At 44.3% G+C, this 23,257-nt stretch overlaps 1 protein-coding gene across 12 annotated transcripts in view; it reads left to right on the top strand.

The window, feature by feature from the left end:
- The first annotated feature begins 1,990 nt into the window (after window positions 1–1,990).
- Window positions 1,991–23,257, top strand: part of SEC31A (SEC31 homolog A, COPII coat complex component) — a 62,038-nt gene continuing 40,771 nt past the window's right edge. For 2 of the 12 annotated variants that reach the window (XM_040418058.1, XM_040418060.1), the window contains exons 1-3: window positions 1,998–2,313; window positions 9,577–9,656; window positions 22,566–22,689. In XM_040418058.1, coding sequence (XP_040273992.1) covers window positions 9,578–9,656; window positions 22,566–22,689 — 203 coding nt within the window. In that variant the 5' untranslated portion in view covers window positions 1,998–2,313; window position 9,577. Of the gene's footprint in view, window positions 2,314–9,576; window positions 9,657–22,565; window positions 22,690–23,257 lie in introns of all 12 variants that reach the window. The other 10 variants (XM_040418065.1, XM_040418063.1, XM_040418066.1 and 7 more) reach the window with 8 other exon arrangements.

Consider the following 23,257-nt stretch of genomic DNA (forward strand, 5'->3'; position numbering starts at 1 on the left):
GAAGAATCCAGCCCTTACGACGTCTGTCAACTCATTAACCCAGTCCTGTCAAAAGTGAAATAAAACTGCATTAAAGAAACATCCACCATAATCTTAACCATCTGTATAGTTTTCTTAGACACCCAAGAAAGGGGGGGGGGGGTATTATGGGCCACCATTCTCAATAGGAATTCCAGAAACTGCCAGGTATTGTACTCTGCTTTCCCATAGAGAAGGAATGGTGCTAGCTCCATCCAGAAGAATGGGGCTGCCTTTGATGCGAGTTAGCCACAGAAAAAGGGGGGGGATGATTTTCTAGCTTTACACAACCCCTTTAAGTGGAAATATGATTGCAGACCTGTCACCCCACCTGATGTGTGTTTTAGTAACTACTCGCATTCCCCATGTAAAATTTATGGAGAATCCATTCTTGAGTATGTTGGGCCATTCCTTTATTACTCCTGCTAAAAGTTACAAATGAGTTGTCAGCAGTTTGCAATTATGGTCCAGATGGGTGTTACCAGGGGGCGCTGCATAATGACATTATCCAAAAAGTGCTGCCAGTGGCAGGCTATGCAGAAATGCCCTCAACTGCTAACACATATGGACCTTTTTTGGAAATTGTTAGTCATTCATCCATAAGTTAGTGGGAAAAACAGAATGACAATACCCATAAGAATAGATACTCCAGAATTACTACATGGGTAATTTAAGTTGCTGAAAGCAATGTGTCAGGAGAGGTGTAGGGAGTTTAGGGTACACTCATCGTACACAGCAGGATCACCAGATTCTGCTGAATCCCCATAGATAATAACGGAGTCCAGCAGCTTCCCAGCATAAATCCCTGGTTTCTACCCAACAAACCGTCACACGCATTTATGTTGGATCAGGAATGATGCAGATGCAAGTTAACCCTTACTCAGCTGTCCTCAGCCAGTCAAGTGCTAATCACAGTGAAATCATGATGTGAACAGCAAATAAGGCTTCATCACTGGACAGTGGAATCCAACAAGCATGGTCACATGAAATAACCTGCAGACAATCTCAGTACCTGGTAGCGTGCAGAACACAGACTTGTTCATCTGGATTTCAGACCAGGTGCCACACCCTTCATGGAGGATTATGGAGTTCAGCCATGCTTCTCAGCTAGGACCACCTAAGGTCGTGTTCACATAGCAGACGGCCTCTGAAACATAAAAAAAATGGACTATTCAAACATCGCCTGGATAACCGAGATAAATCACAGCAGTCACAATGTGAACAGAGGAAAAGTGGTAAATCACTGGATGTGGAACATATTAAAGCATTAGATCAGCAGGTTCATCTAGCCGGCTACTCTAAGTCAGCATCAGCTTCCAGCCACAAAGCAAGGGATCAGTGGAAGACAGGGAGGATTGAGTCTTGAATGGGGTATTCCTATCCACTAAGGGACCAGGCACGTGGATGAGCAAGACCGCCCCACTTACAAACAGGGAGGATTGAGTCTTGAATGGGGTATTCCTATCCACAAGGATGTGCAAAACCGCCGCACTTACAAACAGTACATGAAAGAGAAAACCAGTCGTGTGAACGAGGCTTTGTGGATGGGTCATGATGACTATCCCATAGCCACGATCTGGCCAAATAAATATGTCTAGGGATTTCAGAGAATTCTGGAAGCATTACAATCCTTTAAAAGGGCGATCACTCCAGCGCAAAGAAAACCCGGAGTAGCCACCACCACCCCAGCACTCACCTCTCTCTCCGAGCGCCACGCTGAAATGGCCGATCAGCTCCGTTCCACGAGGTTATAAGGGAGATACGTAACCAGGTCACGTGTGGTACGTCGCTGCCAGAAGGAAGTTGTTGCGTCGTGCGTCTCTTGCCGCACCACCGCGGCAGCCATATTTGTTTCTGGCACCGTCGTTATTTCATTTACATTTTATGCTGTGCAGTAAACGGATGAACAGTGTCGTCTGCGGGATATTGTGAGCAATAGTCAATAGACATAAGAAGCGTCGGGGGAGCGGTAATCCCAGCAGTGCGGCGCTTGCGTGTCAGATATGCCGCCGGCCGGTCGGTTAGGTCGCGGTGTAGGCCTGTGTGGGCGGGGTTCTGGTTGCCACGTTGAGCTGGACGTGGAGGGGAGGTTCTGGGAACTGTAGAGCCGGGTAGGGAAGAGGCCGAAGGGACGTCCCGGAGCGAGACACATTGGGAGGGAATTGCCCTGGCAGCCTTGGTGCCCAGGTCTTATGAACTTTCCTGTGCCAGCTTCTTCCCTGTGAACCGGCTTTGCCAGAAGTCGTCGTGTTGCCTACCTGTGTAAAAGGCTAGTCCTTCCTGGTCTAGAGACAGGTGAGTGTGTGCCCAGCTGGCACTTCTCAGGGGCACAGCTCATCAATATGGGGGATCGTTTTGGTTAGGTGGCAGCAGGCTGTGTGATAGGCACCGTACCCATCGTTCTGATCATCCCAGGTTCTGTTTACTTATCGCCCACCTGAGCCATGATTTCAGACTGTCATCTGCAGTCTGTATGTAGTTGTATGTAAATGGGAGATTATTATATTGATACTGTACGTAACCAACTGATCTTACTGCCTTCAGATCACAGCTTTGGGAGAACCAGCAATCCTATTGAGGCACCCAAAGTACCAAAATGTAGAGTCTTCATACTTTTTTATTTATAGTGAGACCCTGATTGGTGTGGCAAGTTGAGTGGCCGTACATAGAAGCGTGGTAGGGCTTCCCCGATTAGCAAACTGGACGTAAAATCGAGTAGTGTGAGTGGGGGGGATCTCCCAGTAGTAGCCGACTGGACAAAGTAGTAGTGATTTATGGGACGAGTTAGCTGAACATGTCCGTGAAATAAATGGATGACAGCGGACGCCATGTCACAATAAATAGACAAGAAAATGAAATACACACATATTAGAACGAAAGACTGGGGGGAGGGGGGATTTATCAAAACTGGTGTAAAGGAAAACTGGCTTAGTTGCCCATAGCAGCCAATCAGATTCCACTTTTCATTTTTCACAGCCCTTCTAGAAACTGAAAGGATTGATCTAATTGGTTGCTATGGGCAACTAAGCCAAACTGGCTTAGTTGCCCATAGCAACCAATCAGATCAATCCTTTCAGTTTCTTTGCACCAGTCCGCTACTCATTACTGGAGATAATAGTCTGAGATCATGGTGGCAGATTCCCTCTAATCTCCTTCACCTCTGTACCTGAGGGGCTTCTTTCTTCTACCTCGTTGATCAGAGATTTCCATCAGTGGTTGTGAGCCAAAGCCAGATCTGCTCCTGTTCTGTGTTCAGACCCGCACACGGCCACGGATCGGATGTAGACCCCTTCATATCAATGGGGCCACAAAAGATGCTGAACAGCACACCTGTTCTGTGGCCCCACAAAATAATAATCAGTTTTTCGGACATTTCTGAAGGAGTAAAAAATGGCGGCAGGCCCAGGGCTGGTATCCATGATTTGCGGACCGCAAAAACAGATCGGATCGTGAGCAAGGGGCCCTTAGGCATTCGTTTTCTGAGCTGAAAGGCTGTCAACCAACGGTCATAATGTGGATGTGGCGAGAAGATTGTGGTCAGAACAGTCTTTCCTGTATAATTATTCCTATCCAGGGAAAGTCCAGCACGTGTATGTACAAGCACACATACCCCCCAACATCTGGACAGCTAAATCCAGCCTTATCATGACTGTGGGTAATCTCTGCTTCAAGTGTACATAAACTTTTATGTTTCATAATTCAATAGTTTAGGTAAAAACTCTGACCTTGCCTGTCTCAGCACTTCTTGGTCTGTGAATTGACTGATCAGCAGAGAGAGCTGTGGCTGAGTGATCTGTTATCTCGCCCAAGAGCTGGATTATCCCATAGACTTGCTCTGGGCCGTGAGAAATCTCTCATCTGACCTCTCTCTGCCTCACCAGCTTGTCCTGCTCCTACCCTCTCTATAGAACTCAATGGATTTCGGCTTGTTTAACGTTTGCCGATCCGACAGGCTTTTACCATCGGGAGCAGCCTACTGGATTCAGCATTCCCAGACGCAACCAGAAAGCTGTCCGGCCCCATTAACTATAATGGGATCCGGCCATGACCCGACCGCAATCCGGCATTCTGGAACAGGCTGTCGGCTGTGTGAATCGGTCACTTCAGAGACGGTGATCAGCAGGGTGGGGGAATATGTCTATAAGGAGGCACTTTTCATTAGAGAGAACCTGTCACCACAAAATGCAGTGTAATCTGCTGGTAGCATTTTACAGAGCTGGAGAAGCTGAGCAGAGTGATATACAGTAGAAATATATATGAGATATATGGGAAGAGATCCATAGCACCTGTAATTCATGCATTTAAATTTGTTATTTCTGACTTCAGTTGTACATGGGTGAGGTGATTGATAGCATTCTCTGTGTATGTTTGTATACATAGATATCTGTCAGTCACTGATAACATCTCCCACGTGACAGCTATCTATGTATACACACTTACACAGAGGATGCTATCAATCACTGATAACACCTCCCCGTGTACAACTATCAGTGACTGACAGCTATCTCTGTATACACACTTACAAAGAGAATGCTATCAATCACTGATAACACCTCCCCTGTGTACAACTATCAGTGACTGACAGCTATCTATGTATACACATTTACACAGAGAAGGCTATCAATCACTGATAACACCTCCCCGTGTACAACTATCAGTGACTGACAGCTATCTATGTATACACACTTGCACAGAGAATGCTATCAATCACTGATAACACCTCCCCTGTGTACAACTATCAGTGACTGACAGCTATCTATGTATACACATTTACACAGAGAATGCTATCAGTCACTGATAACACCTCCCCTGTGTACAACTATCAGTGACTGACAGCTATCTCTGTATACACACTTAGGGCTCATGCCCACGAACGTAAGGGCTCCGTGCCCGTGCTGCGGACCCTGATCGTGGACCCATTCACTTGAAAAAAAAGTAGTGCATGCGGTGCGGAAGCACGGATCGGAACTCCACGGAAGCACTACGCTTCCGTGTTGTTTCTGGCCGTTCCTCTGCATCTCCGGGTTTGCGGACCCATTCAAGTGAATGGGTCCGCATCCGTGATGCGGGGTGCTCACAGCCGGTGCCCCGTGTATTGCGGACCCACCGTATGCGGGCCACAATATGGCCACGGTGGGGCAACGGCCGTTGTGAAAGTAGCCTTAATTTTTCTTTAATAGAATCTATTCCAAAGTTCACTTCTAACACTTATACTATTGAATTTGAACAAAAAAAGTATAGGTACACTTTAAGGCCTCATGCACACAACCTTATTTTTTTCTGTATCTACCTTTATAATTTCCCTACCGCCCGTACAACTACATTGGCAGTAGGGTCTTTAAAGATGTCACTGGAGCGGAGCAGGAGCCATAGCCGCTGGGTTTCTGCTGTTTTAGGCAATGTGTGCGATCGTCGATAATGTTTGCCAACGTTTAACCCTTCAGTGGCCATAGTCAATTGTGCCTGCTCCCAGGGTATATGTATATATATATATATATATAATCGTATTTGTGTGGCGCAGAAGTCCTTTTTCACGGTCACGCCAGGTATACAAATGTTGGCAGGGGATGGGCCGGCAGATCCGTCTTAGGCTACTTTCACACCTGCGTTTAGGTGCGGATCTGTCTGGTATCTGCACAGACGGATCCGCACCTATAATGCAAACGCTTAGATCCGTTCAGAACGGATCCGTTTGCATTACCATGAACAAAAAAATTTTTTTTGTTCATGATAATGCAAACGGATCCGTTTTGACTTTACATTGAAAGTCAATGGGGGACGGATCCGTTTGAAAATTGAGCCATATTGTGTCAACTTCAAACGGATCTGACATTGTAAGTCTGGACGGATCCGTTTGCCCCCGCACGGCCGGGCGGATACCCGAACGCTGCAAGCAGCGTTCAGGTGTCCGCCTGCTGAGCGGAGGCTGAACGCTGCCAGACTGATGCATTCTGAGTGGATCTGCATCCACTCAAAATGCATTAGGGCTGGACGGATCCGTTCGGGGCCACTTGTGAGAGCCTTCAAACGGAGCTCACAAGCGGAACCCCGAATGCTAGTGTGAAAGTAGTCTTATTTGCAATTTTCTACGCCTGTTTTAGGTGTAGAAAATGGTCTGAATGTAAGACAGCCCGGAAGCTGTCTTATATTAGGAACTGACCCTGGATCGGCCGAAGTTATGTAGAAGCCGGCGCCTCTTCATAACTTCGGTGAGCGCAGAGACTTTTTAAGACCGGCGTCTAAAATGCCAGTCCTAATAAATGTGCCCCATATGCAGGCATTTTAAAGAAGCATTTATGTCCTATAGCTCTGATCCAACATGGGATTACTTAGACATGCTTGTTTCAGACTTTCTGTACATATTTCAGGTGAGTTTGCTGTACATTTCCATGTAGGAGCATTTCTTGATATGCTGGAAAGGTCAGCAGCTCCAGCTCCTGTAGACATATAGCAGTTAGGGTTCAAAGTGCAAACTTCAGTTTTCTCCATTCTGTCCACGTGGATGAACTGGAAGCATTTTGCCTGCAGTCCTTTTCTGGTGTATGAATCGCATCCAAGGCAGCCCAGACTACTGACAACTTTCTAAGCTCTTTTGGTTGGAGCTGTCTTCTCCACATGTATTGTGTCTGTGATGTACTTTGCTGAGGTCTATTAGTTAATTTTTTTTCAAAGTTTTAGCTAGTCATACAATTTGGAAGATGACTTCAGTAGTTTTCCAAATGTATCGATAGTGTAAATTGGTATGGTTCTACACACTGGAACACCCTTGGCCTTCTACCTGTGAAGTCCTGTATGAGGCTAAGTTGTGTAGACTGATGACAGGACATCCATTTGGCCTCCCCCACTCCTGTCAGAGTTTACAACCCATTGGAAACGTATCCAATTTCTTAGAAAACCTTTTTTTTTTTTTTTTTTTAAGGGGTTATCAGCGATTTTCATATTGATGGCCTATCCTCAGGATTGGTGTGGATCAGCTGTTTGAGGAGGCCATGGCATTCCCTGAGCACTTAGACCTCTTCCTAGGCCAGGTGATATCATGGTTATCGGTCACATGGCCTTGGCTTCAAGTGAATGGAGGTGAGCTATGATACCTGGCACAGCCACTATTCAGTGGACGTGCTGTGGAGGCCACCATGCTCACCAGCACTGCAGTGAGTGCTGTGGCTTCTTCAAACAGCTAATCGGCGGTGGTGCCGGGAGTCGGACCCTCGCCGATCTCATATTGATGACCTATCGTGATGATAGGGCATCAATATGAATATCCCAGAGAACCCCTTGAAAAAATTCTCTTTGGGAGTTATGGAAACAGCATAGCTTTCTATGCTACATTGTTTAGCTCCCATTCACCACAAGGCTACGTTCGGCTGCCTGATACGGCACAAATGCCGGCTGTCAGCCGGACAAAAAACTGTTGCATGCAGTGGTTTTTGTCCATCTGAAACCCGGCACTCACCGCACCACTGGAACTCATTACAGTCAAAAGGGCCAGACGGTGAAGTAGAAAATCCTTACTGCACAATTCTTACTTTTATAATATGCAAAGTAGCCTCTAAGAGCCGGGGGAGGGGGGAAGGGCGTTGCTCCTGCTCCTAGAGGCTGTTCTCTTACCTCATTCCACACCCCGCCATCCTTGATTGACAGGCCAGCGTTCGTCTTCTCCTGCTGGCCCTGTGTGCTGGGTAAGTCTTGCTGGCTGGCAATTTTATGATATATTGTACATGGATCCGACAATAGATGTGTGGGCTGGGGGGGGGGGGGGTTTGTTTGTTAAAAAATATTAAATAAAAGGCCCATCCATCTCAAACCCTGAACCGAACCATTATTGTTCCATTATCGGTGTTTGCAGAGCAGACACATTTAGAAAGGGTTCTCTTGACATTTGTGAAATCCACACACGTCAGACGTCCAGTTGGCGAAATTCTCACTCCAAAGTACACATTGACACCGCTGTGGAGACCTATATTGGAAAAGAAGCAGCTCTCCATACGTCAGACATGAACTTTGTATTCAATGTTTCAGCCTCCACTGTTACAGTGTTCAAAGATTTTATAGAAAGTTTATTTCATTCTATATTTAGATGGACTTAGGCCTGATTCACATTCGCGGTAAACAGATCCGGCAGGCAGATCCAGTGAATACCGCAAATGTGAAACAGGCCTAAGTCCATCTATATGTAGATGTGCGCTGCAAAGAGACCGTCCTCGATTCACTATAATGGGAGAATTGGCCAGACGAAAACCTCAGCGGGCAGCAGTATTTGTCTGGCCGCTCCTTGGCTTGATCTCCATCGGCCCCCATTATACTGAATAGGGGCTGGACGGTATCTCGGCAGCACATGGTATCGCCCAGAATTCACAGATCTGGCAGGCTTTTCCCAGGCCGAAAAAAGCCTGGCGGATCTGTTCACCACCAATGTGAAACAGGCCTAAGCGTGCCTTCACACAATGCAGATTTTGTTGAAAGTCAATTCCATTCATTTGAATGAGACATGTAGAAATCCATGTGCTTCCCGCCAAAGCGGCCCCATTCAGATGAATGGCACTGATCTTAAGTCACAGAAATGTTCTGCAACAAAATCTGCATGTGAAGGCACCCGAACAGGTCGTTGGACAGGCCTTTTTCGTGTCTGTTATGCAAACTATAGTTTGTGTTCATATTGCAGACAAGAATAGTCATTTCTAGTACATGGAGTGAGAAAAATATGGATTACGCATGGAAGGTGACCATATTTTGCAGACCGTAATACGGACATGATCATGTGCTTGAGGCCTAATCCTCATTGTCAGGGTCTTCTCATCTTTTGTGCCTATTAGTCTGTAGATTCATGTTTATTATAATTGCTTGTTTTTATCATATGATATGTATTTAATTCCCTACATATTTTATGTGCACAGTTCCCTGGAAGTTAAAGGGGTTATCCTCTGGATAGGTGATCAATATCAGATCGGTAGGGGTCTGACACCCAGGACCCCTGCCCATCAGCTGTCGGAAGAGGCCGACTCTCCTTGAGCGCTGTGACCTCTTCCTAGGCCATGTGACGTCGTGTTTATCGGTCACATGGCCTAGTTGCTGCTCTGCCCCTTTAAAGTCCATACCCAGGTCAGCCACTATACAACGTACAGAGCCGTGCATGGAAAGTTGTCAGAGGCCTGCATCGCTCCCCAAAGCTCCGGTCAGCACCGCAGCTCCTTGAAACAGTCGGGGTTCTGAGAGTCGGACCCTGCCGATCTGATCATGACCTATTCTGCGGTTAGATCATCATTATTAATTCCTGGATATCCCCTTTAATGTCTCTTCTAACTATACCATGTCATATTGAAAAGCTTTTATATGAAGTGCCGATTGTAAAGGGTTTTTTCCAGGACTTTACTGTTTTGCAGTACTTTTGGCATCACAACTACACAGCTTCTTCCATTGTGTAGAGGCCAGGGCTCTTAGGCGCTTCTCCTAGTCAAATGAATGGGAGCAGTCATGATGTTTGACTGTCTTCTAAGGTCTGCGCGATTGTGCCCAACACTGGTTTACGTAATCCTAATATTTTGTCTTGTTTCTATGTAGAATGAAACTAAAAGAAATTGACCGTACTGCCATGCAGGCCTGGAGCCCCCCTCAGCAGCATCCCATATACCTGGCAACAGGTGAGTGCCCTTATGCCCCAAAAGGGTTTCCGTTCTGTCCCTTCCTGCTTTCTGATGTGTACGGATTTGTGTTTCTCAATGAAACTGGGGAAGTTGTATTGCAAAATTCATTACTGCTTAGAGCATATGTGGCTATGTGTCCACTCCTCTTCTATGATGAAATATAGAGATGTGCCTTTATGATGCATGTTTTTGAGCCAAGGCCAGAAATGGATCCAGCAAGAATGAGAAGTGTAAGTTCGTTCTTAATATTTCCCCTTTCTTTTGAATCCAGTTCTGGCCTTGGCTCAGAAAGCTGCATGAAAAAGCACGGCGGCCTCTTATAGGGTTTTCTCATGTGCCGTCACAAGGATCCAGAGCTGGTGCCAAAATGCGATAGTATTGGGAAAGTTTTACCTATGTTGCCCAGACTAGTTCTGATCCCATTCTTGAAATAAAGACAAACAGACCGCGCTGCTGTACACCAATATGAATCTCCTCGTCGCTCACAACGGGCTATTTTTCTCTGAACATTGAAAACACCATCCAGCTCCCCAGGAAAGCGTCTCTCCTCTTCCGGACACTCCTATAGGGATCAAGGATTCGCCACAATAGTGAAGTATTGCCAGACTCTGTGAATATAAAAATGTTTATTCTACTTACAAACACATTCTTGTTAAAAGCATATCAAGCATAAAAGCGTTTGTTTGCTGTTCCTGAGACTTGCTGTACCAAGTGGCTTCTGATTAAGTGGAGTTTAAAGAACCAGAGTTTAAGACAAGGCGCAAGAAACTAAGGTTGGATAGAATTTCCTTGTGTGTTGTTGGCTTGATTCTAGCTAGTCCTTCAACTACAGCAGACAGGGCCTAATTCTAACTCATATTTACTGTTCCCTTCTTTACTGTTCATCCCCATTTAAACATGTGCTCCATGGATATATGGATGCCTTGAAGAGCCTTTCGAGGGTGAATATATTTGCACTAGATGCAATCATGTTGCATATTTGGAAGCCCAGATCTTGGATCTAAATAAGCAGCTTAAAATACTTAGGGGCATTGCAAAGCTAGACCTCACTGTACAGGCACTGACTCGGGTCAGTGAAATGGAGGGGGGTGGAGGAGGGCAAGATCAGGACTATCGGGTCAGCAATTGGGTTTATGTAGGAAGACGGGGTAGAGGGAAAAGTGCCAGGGAGGCAAGTCCTGAGCTGGAACGCCCTAGTAAATATGCCTGTTTGGCTGATATTAGGGAAGGTGTAGGTGTCATACTAATAAGGGGGTAGATAGAGAGTGGGTTATAGAAGGGGTCAGGGGGGATTTAGTGGGGGCTGGGGTTAGCGAGGAAAATAGGGAGAAGACTGGGCATAACTATACATTTATGAAAAATAGAACTGCTGGTAACAAGAACCTGTTACATGCAAAAGTTAACCAAGGTAACCAAATAATCCCGGATAATCGCTTTACAGGTAATAGTAATTTAAAATGTATTTTCACAAATGCCAGAAGTCTAGCTAGAAAAATGGGGGAGCTGGAGGCTATGCTACTAGAAGAAATTATAGATGTAGTTGGTGTGGCTGAGACATGGTTGGATTCTTCGCATGACTGGGATGTAAATATTTAGGAAAGACCGGGTCAATAGAAAAGGTGATGGTGTGTGCCTGTATGTGAGGAGTGATCTGAAGACAAGTGTGAAAGAGGCAATTGTGGGTGAGGATAGTGAGGATGTGGAAACCTTATGGGTGGAAGTTCAAAGGGATAATGACACTGAAAAAATAATACTTGGTGTAATCTATAGACCCCCTGACATCACAGAAGAGATAGAAACGCAACTGTATAACCAAATAGAGCGGGCGGCACAGGCTGGTACAGTGGTCATAATGGAAGATTTTAGCTTCCCAGACATTGACTGGGGTCATGGTTCTGCCTCAACTGCAAAAGGGAGAAAAGTCCTCAACTTGCTGCAGGACCACTTTATGGGCCAGTTTGTAGAAGCTCCCACTAGGGGCGATGCTCTGTTGGATCTGGTAATTTCTAATGATGCAGAGCTTGTTGGAAATGTTACTGTTCGAGAAACACTAGGTAATAGTGACCACAATATAATGATATTCCCCCTAAACTATCAAAAGCAAACTCTGCCAGGCAGAATTTCAAAAAGGCTAATTTCCCTGGGTTGAGGGCAGCATTTCAGGGCATAGACTGGGTGCAGCTACTGTCGCATAATAATACTGAGGATAAATGGGAGAGCGTCAAATCCACATTGAGTAATTGCACTAAAAAATCTACTGTAAAAAAGAGCAATAAGACAAAAAAGGGCATTTAAAAAATAAAAATCTGAGGGGTCAGCTGTAGCGTTTGAAGATTACAAAGGGTTTAATCAAATCTGCAAAAAGGAGATAAAATTAGCAAAGATGCAAAACGAACAGCAGGTAGCAAAAAAAAGCAAAACAAATCCCAACAAGTTTTTTAAAGAGGACCTTTCACTAGAATAAAACCTCTAAACTAACTATACAGACATGTAGATCTCCCTGCACTTACTGTTATACCTGGGCGCCGCTCCGTTCTCCCGTTATAGCCTCCGGTATCTTCATAGTTAGGCTCCACCCAGGGGAACCTGCCGGGGTCTCCTTCTCCCAGGCTGTAGCGCTGGCCAATCGCAGCGCTCAGCTCATAGCCTGAGAGAAAAAAAAGCCTCTCAGGCTATGAGCTGAGCGCTGTGATTGGCCAGTGCTACAGCATAGGAGAAAGAGACGCTGTCAGGTTCCCCTGGGTGGAGCCTAACTATGAAGATACCGGAGGCTATAACGGGAGAACGGAGCGGCGCCCAGGTATAACAGTAAGTGCAGGGAGATCCCTGGACGCCGCTCTCTATGTCTGTATAGTTAGTTTAGATGTTTTATTCTAGTGAAAGGTCCTCTTTAAATATATAAATGCTAAAAATAAAAAAAAATAGATCTGAGCAGGTAGTGCCCCTTAAATAATGGTAAGGGGGGGGTAGTCACTGAAGATAAGGAAAAGGCAGAGTTCCTAAATAGTTTTTTTAGCACTGTATATACAAAAGAAGAGAAAGGAGCTGATATCTGTGGCGCCGGGGTTGTTAGCCAATTGAGTACATTACTGGATGTACTAACTGTAGATATGGTCCAAGAGAAGTTAAATAGGGTAAATGTGAACAAAACTCCGGGTCCAGATGGATTACACCTAAGAGTGCTTAAAGAGCTCAGTTCAGTCATTGCTATGCCCCTGTTTATAATTTTTAAGGATTCTCTAGGGACTGGTACAGTCAAATGTGGTTCCCATTGTTCAAAAAAGGATCAAGGTCCTCCACAGGCAATTGTAGACCAGTTAGTTTAACTTCTGTTGTGGGAAAAATGTTTGAAGGAATCTTAAGGGACTATATACAGGAGTATGTGACTATACATAATAATATAAGTGATAACCAGCATGGGTTTACCAAGGACAGAAGTTGTCAGACTAAGGCTACTTTCACACCTGCGTTCGGGTGTCCGCTCGTGAGCTCCGTTTGAAGGGGCTCACGAGCGGCCCCGAACGCAGCCGTCCAGCCCTAATGCATTCTCAGTGGAGGCGGATCCGCTGAGAATGCATCAGTCTGCCAGCGCTCAGCCTCCGCTCCGCTCAGCGAGCGGACACCTGAACGCTGCTTGCAGCGTTCGGGTGTCCGCCTGGCCGTGCGGAGGCAAGCGGATCCGTCCAGACTTACAATGTAAGTCAATGGGGACGGATCCGTTTGAAGATGACACTATATGGCTCAATCTTCAAACGGATCCGTTCCCCATTGACTTTCAATGTAAAGTCTGGACGGATCCGTTCAGGCTACTTTCACACTTAGAAATTTTTCTAAGTTATAATGCAGACGGATCCGTTCTGAACAGATGCAAACGTCTGCATTATAGGAGCGGATCCGTCTGATGAAACATCAGACGGACCCGCTCCGAACGCTAGTGTGAAAGTAGCCTAACCCAGGGCCGGTACAAGGCAGGGGCCGAAGGAGCGGGTGCCCTGGGCGCTACCATTTGCGGACAGGAGGGGGGCGCAGGTGAAGTGCCAGCAGCAGTGGCGTCGCCAGGGGGGGGCCAGAGGGGGCCACGGCCCCCCCTACATCATGCTGTGCCCCCCCAACTAAAATGACCCCCCCCCCCAAGTGAGCAGCCGCCACCGGGCACAGGGAGATGAGCGCTTCCATTGCGCTCATCTCCATTGTAAACTGTCTGTGCCAGCGGAGGTGCAGGGGAGGGAGAGGCGTGTCCCTTCCCTTTCCTCTGATAGGCTGCAGGCAGGCACCGAAGTGGAGGAGAGGCCCCGCCCCCTAATTACTCCTGTTTACCTTTCTAAAGCTAAAGGACCTTTGATGATGTCATCACAGGTCCTGTAAGGGAACTGCACAGTGTAAAGTGTAGTTCCCAGGTTAGAACAGTGCATCTGCCAGGACCTGTGATGACATCATCTTCAACATCACAGGTCCTGCAGAATCTAGCAAAGGAACTGCACCAAAAATGGTGTAGTTCCTAGGTTTCAAAGGTACATCTGCCAGGACCTGTGATGACATCATCACAGGTCCTTCAACCCCTAACAGCAAGTATTAAAAGTTTACAAGCAGCTCTGTATTGATCCATACAGACTGGAATGGAGAGGTAAGAGGAGGTCCTCCACTTTTCATCATTTACCCCCCCCTCCATGCCCTGTTTTTACTCATTGCTCACTCATGTATACTACTTCAGACAGTTACCACTACCTCATGTACCTCACAGTGACTATAATGCATAACTGACCACATATTTCTATAAACACTGCATCTACAGTATTATACCTTCTATGTGTCACATCAATACACTGCTCTGTATATATATATATATATATATATATATATATATATATATACACACACATACATGCACACACACTGCATATATTACACAGTATTATACATGCAATATGTACAGATATATAGTATATACCGCAGTGCACTGATATGTGAGGTATGAGGTATAATAGATGCTGTGTGTACAGATATCAGTACACTTCTGTATATACTATATATGTGAGGTACGAGGTATAATAGATGCAGTGTGTACAGATATATAGTATATACAGCAGTGTACTGATATGTGAGGTACGAGGTGTCAATACACTGCTGTATTTACTATATACCTGTACACACTGCATCTATTATACCTCGTACCTCACATATTACACTACTGTATATACTGTATACACTGCATATATTATACCCCGTACCTCACATATCAGTACACTGCTGTATATACTATATACCTGTACACACTGCATCTATTATACCCTGTACCTCACATATCAGAACACTAGGGAATATACTATATACCTGTACACACTGCATCTATTATACCGCGTACCTCACATAACTGTACACTGCTGTATATAATATACATCTGCATCTATTATACCTCTTTTGTGTGCCAGGGCTGTTTTGTAATCCCATTCCGGCCCTGATGGCATAAATTATAAAACGCAGCAGCAAGAATAGTTCATGGAACAAAGGGAGGGGCTATAAAAGGGGAATGGGGGCCCAATTTAGATTCCTGCTATGGGGCCCAGTGATTTTTATGTACGCCCCTGGCTGCAGGCACTAGGCCGGCAGCCTATCAGAGGCCGGCGCAATGACGTCATCGTGCCGCCTGAGCCTTACATTACAGCGTGGGACACAGGAAGAGGCTGCATCGCATCGCTGACACTTAGGTAAGTATAAGTGTTTTTTTTTTGTTTGTTTTTTACAATAGTGTTACTGGCACATTGGGGGGGCTTATTACAAAACTGGCACATGATGATGGGGGGGACTTTATACTGGCACATGATGATGGGGGGGAACTTTATAGTGTCTGTGACTTTCAAAGTCCCACAGTCCTTTGTTCTATTGCTTTAAGTATATTCTTGTTTTGAAACAACATTGATTCTTTCTTAAAAACGGGGGGGGGGCGCAGTTTGCCATCTTCGCCCTGGGCACCAAATGGCCTTGTCCCAGCCCTGGCCTAACCTGATTTGTTTTTATGAGGAGGTGAGTAGTAGCCTGGACAGAGGGTCGGCTGTGGATGTAGTATTTCTGGATTTTGCAAAGTCTTTTGATACTGTCCCTCATAGACGTTTAATAGGTAAAGTAAGGTCTATTGGCTTGGAAAGTATAGTTTGTAATTGGATTGAAAACTGGCTGAAGGACCGTGTCCAGAGAGTTGTGGTCAATGATTCCTATTCAGAATGGTCCCAGGTTATAAGTGGTGTACCCCAAGGTTCAGTGCTGGGCCCTTTATTATTTAATTTATTTATTAATGATATTGAGGACCGGATTAATAGCACCATATCTATTTTTGCAGATGACACTAAGCTATGTAGACCTGTACAGTCTATGGAAGATGTCCACAAACTACAAGCTGACTTGAACACTCTGAGTGATTGGGCATTAATTTGGCAAATGAGGTTTAATGTGGACAAATGTAAAGTTATGCATCTTGGTAGTAATAATCTCTGTGCTTCATATGTCCTAGGGGCACTAACACTGGGAGAGTCACTTATAGAGAAGGATTTGGGTGTCCTTGTGGATGGTAGATTAAATTACAGCATACAATGTCAATCAGCTGCTTCTAAGGCCACCAGGATATTGTCATGCATTAAACTAGTAATGGACTCGCGGGGCAGGGATGTAATATTACCACTTTACAAAGCGCTGGTGCGGCCTCATCTGGAATACGCAGTTCAGTTCTGGGCACCTGTACATAGAAAGGGTGCACTGCAGCTGGAAAAAGTACAGAGGAGTGGGACTAAACTGATAAGGGGCCTGGAGGGTCTTAGTTATGAAGAAAGATTAATTTTTTTTAATGTATTTAGTCTTGAGAAGAGACGCCTAAGGGGGGACATGATTAACCTATACAAGTATATAAATGGGCCATACAAAAAAATACGGTGAAAAACTGTTCCATGTAAAATGTGCTCAAAAGACAAGGGAGCACTGCCTCCGACTGGAGAAGAAAAAGTTCAGTCTCCAGAAGCGTCAAAGCTTCTTTACTGTAAGAAGTGTAAATCTGTGGAATAGACTTCCTCAAGACGTGGTCACAGCAGGAACAGTGGACAGTTTCAATAAGGGTTTAGATGAATTATTAAAAGTAAAAAACATTAATGCTTTTGAAAACGTGTAGAAATCTGAGTCTCACTTCCTTCTGGGATTCCCGTCCCCACCTCTACCTTGGTTGAACTTGATGGACGTATGTCTTTTTTCAACCGTATTAACTATGTAACCGCATGCACATCCACGCCCGACCCGGGTTTCGCTCACTCGCTTCTTCACGGGCGACTCTTAAGAAGCGCCCTGAAGAGTCGCCCCTGAAGAAGCGCGTGAGCAAAACCCGTGTCGGGCGTGGATGTGCATGCAGTTTTATGCTTTTAACAAGAATGCGTTTGTAAGTAGAATAAACCTTTTTATATGCACGGAGTCTGACAATACTTCACTATTGTGGCGAATCCTTGATCCCTATAGGAGTGTCCGGAAGAGGAGAGACGCTTTCCTGGGGAGCTGGATGGTGTTTTCAATGTTCAGAGAAAAATAGCCCGTTGTGAGCGACGAGGAGATTCATATTGGTGTACAGCAGCGCGGTCTGTTGCTTTTATAGTGTGAGACTTACTCACGTCACAGTTTGGACTGCAGCGCTGAAATATATAACGACGTATCGTAGTTGCTTTGCATTTTTGACCTCCTTCTTGGCACTTCATATACAGCTTCCTAACAAAACTTTATTACAGCATGAAGCCTCAGGGTATGTTCACACATTAGATTTTTCCACTAGAAAAGCCTACTGCGGAAACAGAAATTCGAGATTGTCCCCTTGTTTCTTAAGTAATTCTGCATTTTAGATGCAGCAGGTCAATTCAGTGGGGCTAATCCTTGTGCAGACATATGTTGCCGTTAATGATGGTTTCCACGCCAAAAAGGGACATGTTGCCATCCTGCTACAAATGACAGCTGTGTGTCGTATTGTGTTAATAGTCTGGTATGCCACTTGTAAATACCATTGGCGTTTAGTTTTTTTACTTAAAGGCTATGCACACCTTTGAGGGCAACTTTTTTATTATTGGTCTTTATTAAAAATATTCAGCCCCTTTCTCTGTACATGGTTGAGATTCTCTAGTTTCAGGCTCTGTATTTATTATACTGTGACCCATCAGGCAGCTCAGCTGAAGATTATCTCTAATCTGAGAGCTCATAAACACTCATTATAGCTCAGTTCTTATCTTACTGATAAGAATGTGGCTTAAATAAGTGTTTCTGAGCTGTTAAATAGTTAAGAGATAAAGGTCATTATAATGCACTAAGTGAAAGTAATACGCTCACAGCTCAGCTAATACTTAAAGAGGACCTGTCACCAAAAATGCAGTGCAGTCTGACAGCACCATGCTATAGAGCAAGATGAGCTGACCAGATTGATGTATAGTTTTATAGGAAAAGATTCAGTAAAACCTGCAATTTATCAGGGCTGTGGAGTCGGAGTCGGGGGAAATTTTGGGTACCTGGAGTCGGAGTCGGCAAACAATGCACCGACTCCGACTCCTACTAAATTTAGATTGGAATAAAAAAAAAAAGCAAGTTTAAATGTCCCAATTCACAAAAAGTTATAATTAATGACTTCTCTACTGTAAGAATAAAGACCAATGCATGCAGTGCCTCACGTAACCGCAAAACGAACACGTTAAGTGACCGTGAAGAAGCATGCTTTTCATGTGCTTCACTATATGGCATGCAACGCACAGTTAGGAGCTGCAATACTTATACTTTCCATAGTGTTGTGTTCTGCTTTTACAGGGAACGCAGCGTCCATGTGTAACCTAGCCTCTCACTGATAAGGGATTAAATAAATATGTTTTTTGCAGGACTAGAGAGTGAGACACTTGTATAAGTGAAGGGAAAGGATAGCCAATAGTTCAAGACTGAAGCTGTAAACCATTGGAAAAACTGCTGTCATTTAGCTAAGGCTATAAAAACTTGTAAACTCAGATTGTTAGCTGAAACTTTAAACATGACTATGGGATTCTCCTAGGAAAATCATGTTTTAGAATAAATGCCCCTTCCTGGATTCTCCCACTGCCCTATCTTCAGCAGCAGATAAGCACACAAAGGAGAAAGCAGCAGCCCAACTACCTCTCTGCTAGAAGAGCTTAGAAGAACTTGTGTTTGTCTTTTGCTTAAACTGTGCAATACAGTAGACTGTTGGCTTCCCAGCCAGTAGTCCTGTGGTAGGTTGCGTTTCTTTCCCTCAAGGAATGTATAAAATACATTCGCATATTAAATACAGAGGAGTCGGGGAGTCGGAGTCGGAAGTACATAAAACTGAGGAGTCTGAGTCGGAACATTTATCTACCGACTCCACAGCCCTGCAATTTATACTGCTTTTCTATCTCCTGTGAATACCTATTGGTACAGGAGGGAGGTGTCATCAGTGATTGACAGCATTGTGTGTATGTGTGCATACAGAGATAGCGGTCAGTCACTGATAACACCTCCTCCCTGTACCAATAGCACTTCACAGGGCTGCAGATATAAATGTAAAAATTACACGTTTTACTGAATCTTTTGCCGCAAAACTACACTGCCCGGCCCAAAAAAAAGGCCATACACACTAATATTTCATTGGACCGCCTTTAGCTTTGATTATGGCACTCATTCGCTGTGGCATTGTTTCCACAAGCTTCTGCAATGTCACATTTATTTCTGTCCAGCGTCGCATTCATTTTTCCCCAATATCTTGTATTGATGATTGGAGATTTGGACCACTGTGCAAAGCCTTCTCCAGCACATCCCAAAGATTCTCAATGGGGTTCAGGTCTGGACTCTGTAGTGGCCAATCCATGTGTGAAAATGTCTTTTACTCCCTGAACCACTCTTTCACAATCTGAGCTCGATGAATACTGGCATTGTCATCTTGGCAATATGCCGTGCCATCAGGGAAGAAAAAATCCATTGATGGAATAACCTGGTTGTTTAGTATATTCAGTCAGTCAACTAACCTCTTTCTTTGGGCACTTCAGCAACCCCAGATCATTGCACTGCCCCCACAGGCTTGTACAGTAGGCACTAGGCATGTTGGATGCATCATTTCATCTGCCTCTCTTCTTACCCTGATGTGCCCATCACTCTGGAACAGGGTAAATCTGGACTCCTCAGACCACATGACTTTCTTCCATTGCTCCAGAGTCCAATCTTTATGCTCCCTAGCAAATTGAAGCTGTTTTTTCTGGTTTGCCTCACTAATTAGTGGTTTTCTTACAGCTACACAGCTGTTCAGCCCCAATCCCTTGAGTTCCCTTCGCATTGTGCGTGTGGAAATGCTCTTACTTTCACTATTACACATAGCCCTGATTTCTGCTGTTGTTTTTCTGCGATTTTATTTTACTAAACGTTTAAGTGATCGCCGATCACAATCATTCAAGATTTTTTTCCAACCACATTCCTTCTTTAAAATATGATGTTTCCCCACTTGTCCTTCCACTTCTTAATGCGTTGGACAGTACTTACTCCGATTTTGGTCGTTTTCACTTTCAGCAGTCTGCTTAGATGTTTTCTCTGCTTGATGCATGCCAAAAATTTTACCCTTCTGAAACTGATTATTTTTTTTTTCCACGACCACAAGATGTGTCTTTGAAATGGTTGTTTAACAAATCTACTTACTAGGGTGGGTTCACATCACGTTTTATGCCTCCGTTTGACATATAAGTTTGAAAAAAAAAAAAGGATACAAAAACGCAGCACACCACATTCTTGTATCCTGCAAAGTCTGGTAAAAAAAAAAAAAAAAAAACATCATTTTTTTTCACAATGGAACTCTATGGTGAATGGATGCCACTGTATGGCATCAGTCTGAGGCATCCATTTAAGGTGTACATTTTTTGTATGTGTTAAATGAATGGAAAAAACGTGATGTGAACCCAGTCTTGGGGTTAAATAACTTGTTGCCAGCTGAAGTAATTATCCAATGGGAGGCTCTTACCTATTTGTTTAGTTAAATCCAGGTGGTGGTCTTTTTTTTTTTTTTTTTTTGGCCAGGCAGTGTATATATCAATCTGCTTAGATCCTCCTGCTCTATAACATGCTGCCTGCAAATTGCACTGCATTTTTTTGGTGACAGGTTTCCATAATGGCTGTGCTTCTTTGGACAATCAAAACTGAGACGGAACAGATAATTTTGGGCTTGTCTAATGTTATTTTAGCCATGTTATTCACTTTTTCAGCTGCACAGCTAGATGCATTTCACTCAGAAGCATGGGGATCTCCCATCTTCCAGCAACTTACTGCTGTAACATCCTTTCCCTTACATCCCATAATGTTTGTTTTTAGCTCCAGAGCTCACGGAACAGATAAGAAAGACATCCTGCTTACAAAAAAGCAGGATGCTCCTGTGTTCATAAGCTGTGTAGAAGCAGTTCCTTTATCAGGCTTAGGTGCTCAGCTAAGCTCTGACACAGCCCCATTTCCTGTGAGCCATCCTCTGAGTCTCTGTTACCAGGGACAGATCTGGTCTGAAAACAGGCAGTGGACTTCAAAATAAGTAGCAGTGAGATTTTTTTCAGGTTGATGCAGGTATATATATATGTGTATATATATATATATTTTTTTTTTTTAAATGAAGTGATTTAGAAATTTGCTAGTTACACCATTCTCTATTAAATGAAATCAAATTGTGTGAAAGTACAGTGACTCTTTAACCCTTTATGATAAAACCTGCAGAACATTTTTAATAAAGATCATTTGAAAAAAAATATTTTGAGCCCAAAATGAATAAAATACAATAATAAAAAATGCCTCTGAATGTGTTCATAGCCTTTAAAAACCTTTTTTACTATTCTCCTGTTAGACAAATGGCTCCTAAAACAACAGGAATAGATCACATTGTGGTCTGAAAAAACTGACATATGCCCTAAAAACTGTCTGCTTTATAGACTACTTCATTACTGTGTGCACTTGTAAATTAGGTCATAGTAAAGCTTTCATCTGAATTGTTTTAGGTCTGTTTTTGTAATATTAAAGGGGTTATCCGAGATGCAGCCGCCAGGGGTTGTCCAAGTTATATTTATTGATGAGCTATCCTCAGTATAGGTCATCAATATCAGATCGGCGGGGGTCCGGCACCCCCGCCGATCAGCTGTTTGAAGAGAAGGTGCGCGCCGTGCCAGCGCCGCCTCCTCTTCACTGTTTACCTTCTCGCCGTTGCATCTGCAGTGGTGAGCAGGTGTAATTACACCCAAGACGTCCCATTCATTTCAATGGTACGGATCGCTCCTATACATCTCCTATACCATTAAAATGAATGGACGGCTTGGGTGTAATAACACCTGCTCACCGCTGCAGATGCAACGGCTAGAAGGTAAACAGTGAAGAGTAGGCGCTGGCACGGCGCGCGCCTTCTATTCAAACAGCTGATCGGCAGGGTTGCCGGGTGTCGGACCCCCGCCGATCTGATATTGATGACCTATCCTGAGGATAGCTCATCAATAAATATAACTTGGACAACCCCTTTAAAGTTGTTTTCCAGGCTCTAGATATTATTGTTCAGGATAAGTCAGTAATATCCGATCAGTGAGGATCCAACACCCTGCATCGGAAAACACTTTTAAGGCCTTGTGCACGTGGCTGTGTCTGATTTTCAGTCTGCAAAAAAGTGGATCCTTGAAAAATCGATAGCATTTTTTGTGCATTGTGTTTTTAGTTTCCTCCCACCCTTTATTAGAAAGTACTATTCTCGTCCGCAAATACGGGCAAGAGTAGGACCTGCAGTGAGTTGTAGAATCGGTGCACAGATGTGTGGGTCAGTCATGTAATGGACTGAACGCTGACGACAAATACGATGAAATGCATGAACATCTTCCCAATACTAAGACTGTTGTTTTTTTACTTTACCTCTAGGCACTTCTGCCCAGCAGCTTGATGCCACGTTCAGTACAAGCGCATCTTTAGAGATTTTTGAACTGGATTTGGATGATCCATCACTGGATATGAAGTCATGCGCTTCCTTTGAATCCTCTCATCGGTATTCAGTTTGCCTGTTTAATATAGATATTTTTTGTAATTTGCCTCAGGTTCTTTACCTAGAACTGTTTATTGAGTGGAACTGTCACCAAGTCTTGACTAGATTTTACTATAAAGTGCAACTTGCACTATGTACATTTTGGGCACATTGATTAAATGCTGTGCGCCAGTTTTCTGGTGTCAGAAAGCAGCAAATTGTGGCACAAGTCCAACTTGCTCAAAAATGCTCAACTTTTTTTTTTTTTTTTGTTTGTGTGGGTGGTTGCTTGGCAAGGGGGGGGGTGCCTTGGTGGCCCTGTACATTTATTATAATTTACAGCAGAAAACTGCTGTTAACTATATCTGAAATCATATTAAGGCCCCATGCACACGACTATGTATTTTGCAGTCCACCAAATATGGATACCGTCCATGTTGCATCTGCATTTTTTGCAGACCCATTCACTTCAGTTGGTCCATGGTCTGCATTTTGTGGAGAAGTATAGGACATGTTCTTTCCTTTTGTAGAATGGACCTACAGATGCAGAAGGACATGGATCATCAGTGTGCTTTCTGCATCCTAATGTCCC

This window comes from Bufo bufo, chromosome 2, assembly GCF_905171765.1.
Source record: "Bufo bufo chromosome 2, aBufBuf1.1, whole genome shotgun sequence".
Classification (NCBI taxonomy): domain Eukaryota; kingdom Metazoa; phylum Chordata; class Amphibia; order Anura; family Bufonidae; genus Bufo; species Bufo bufo.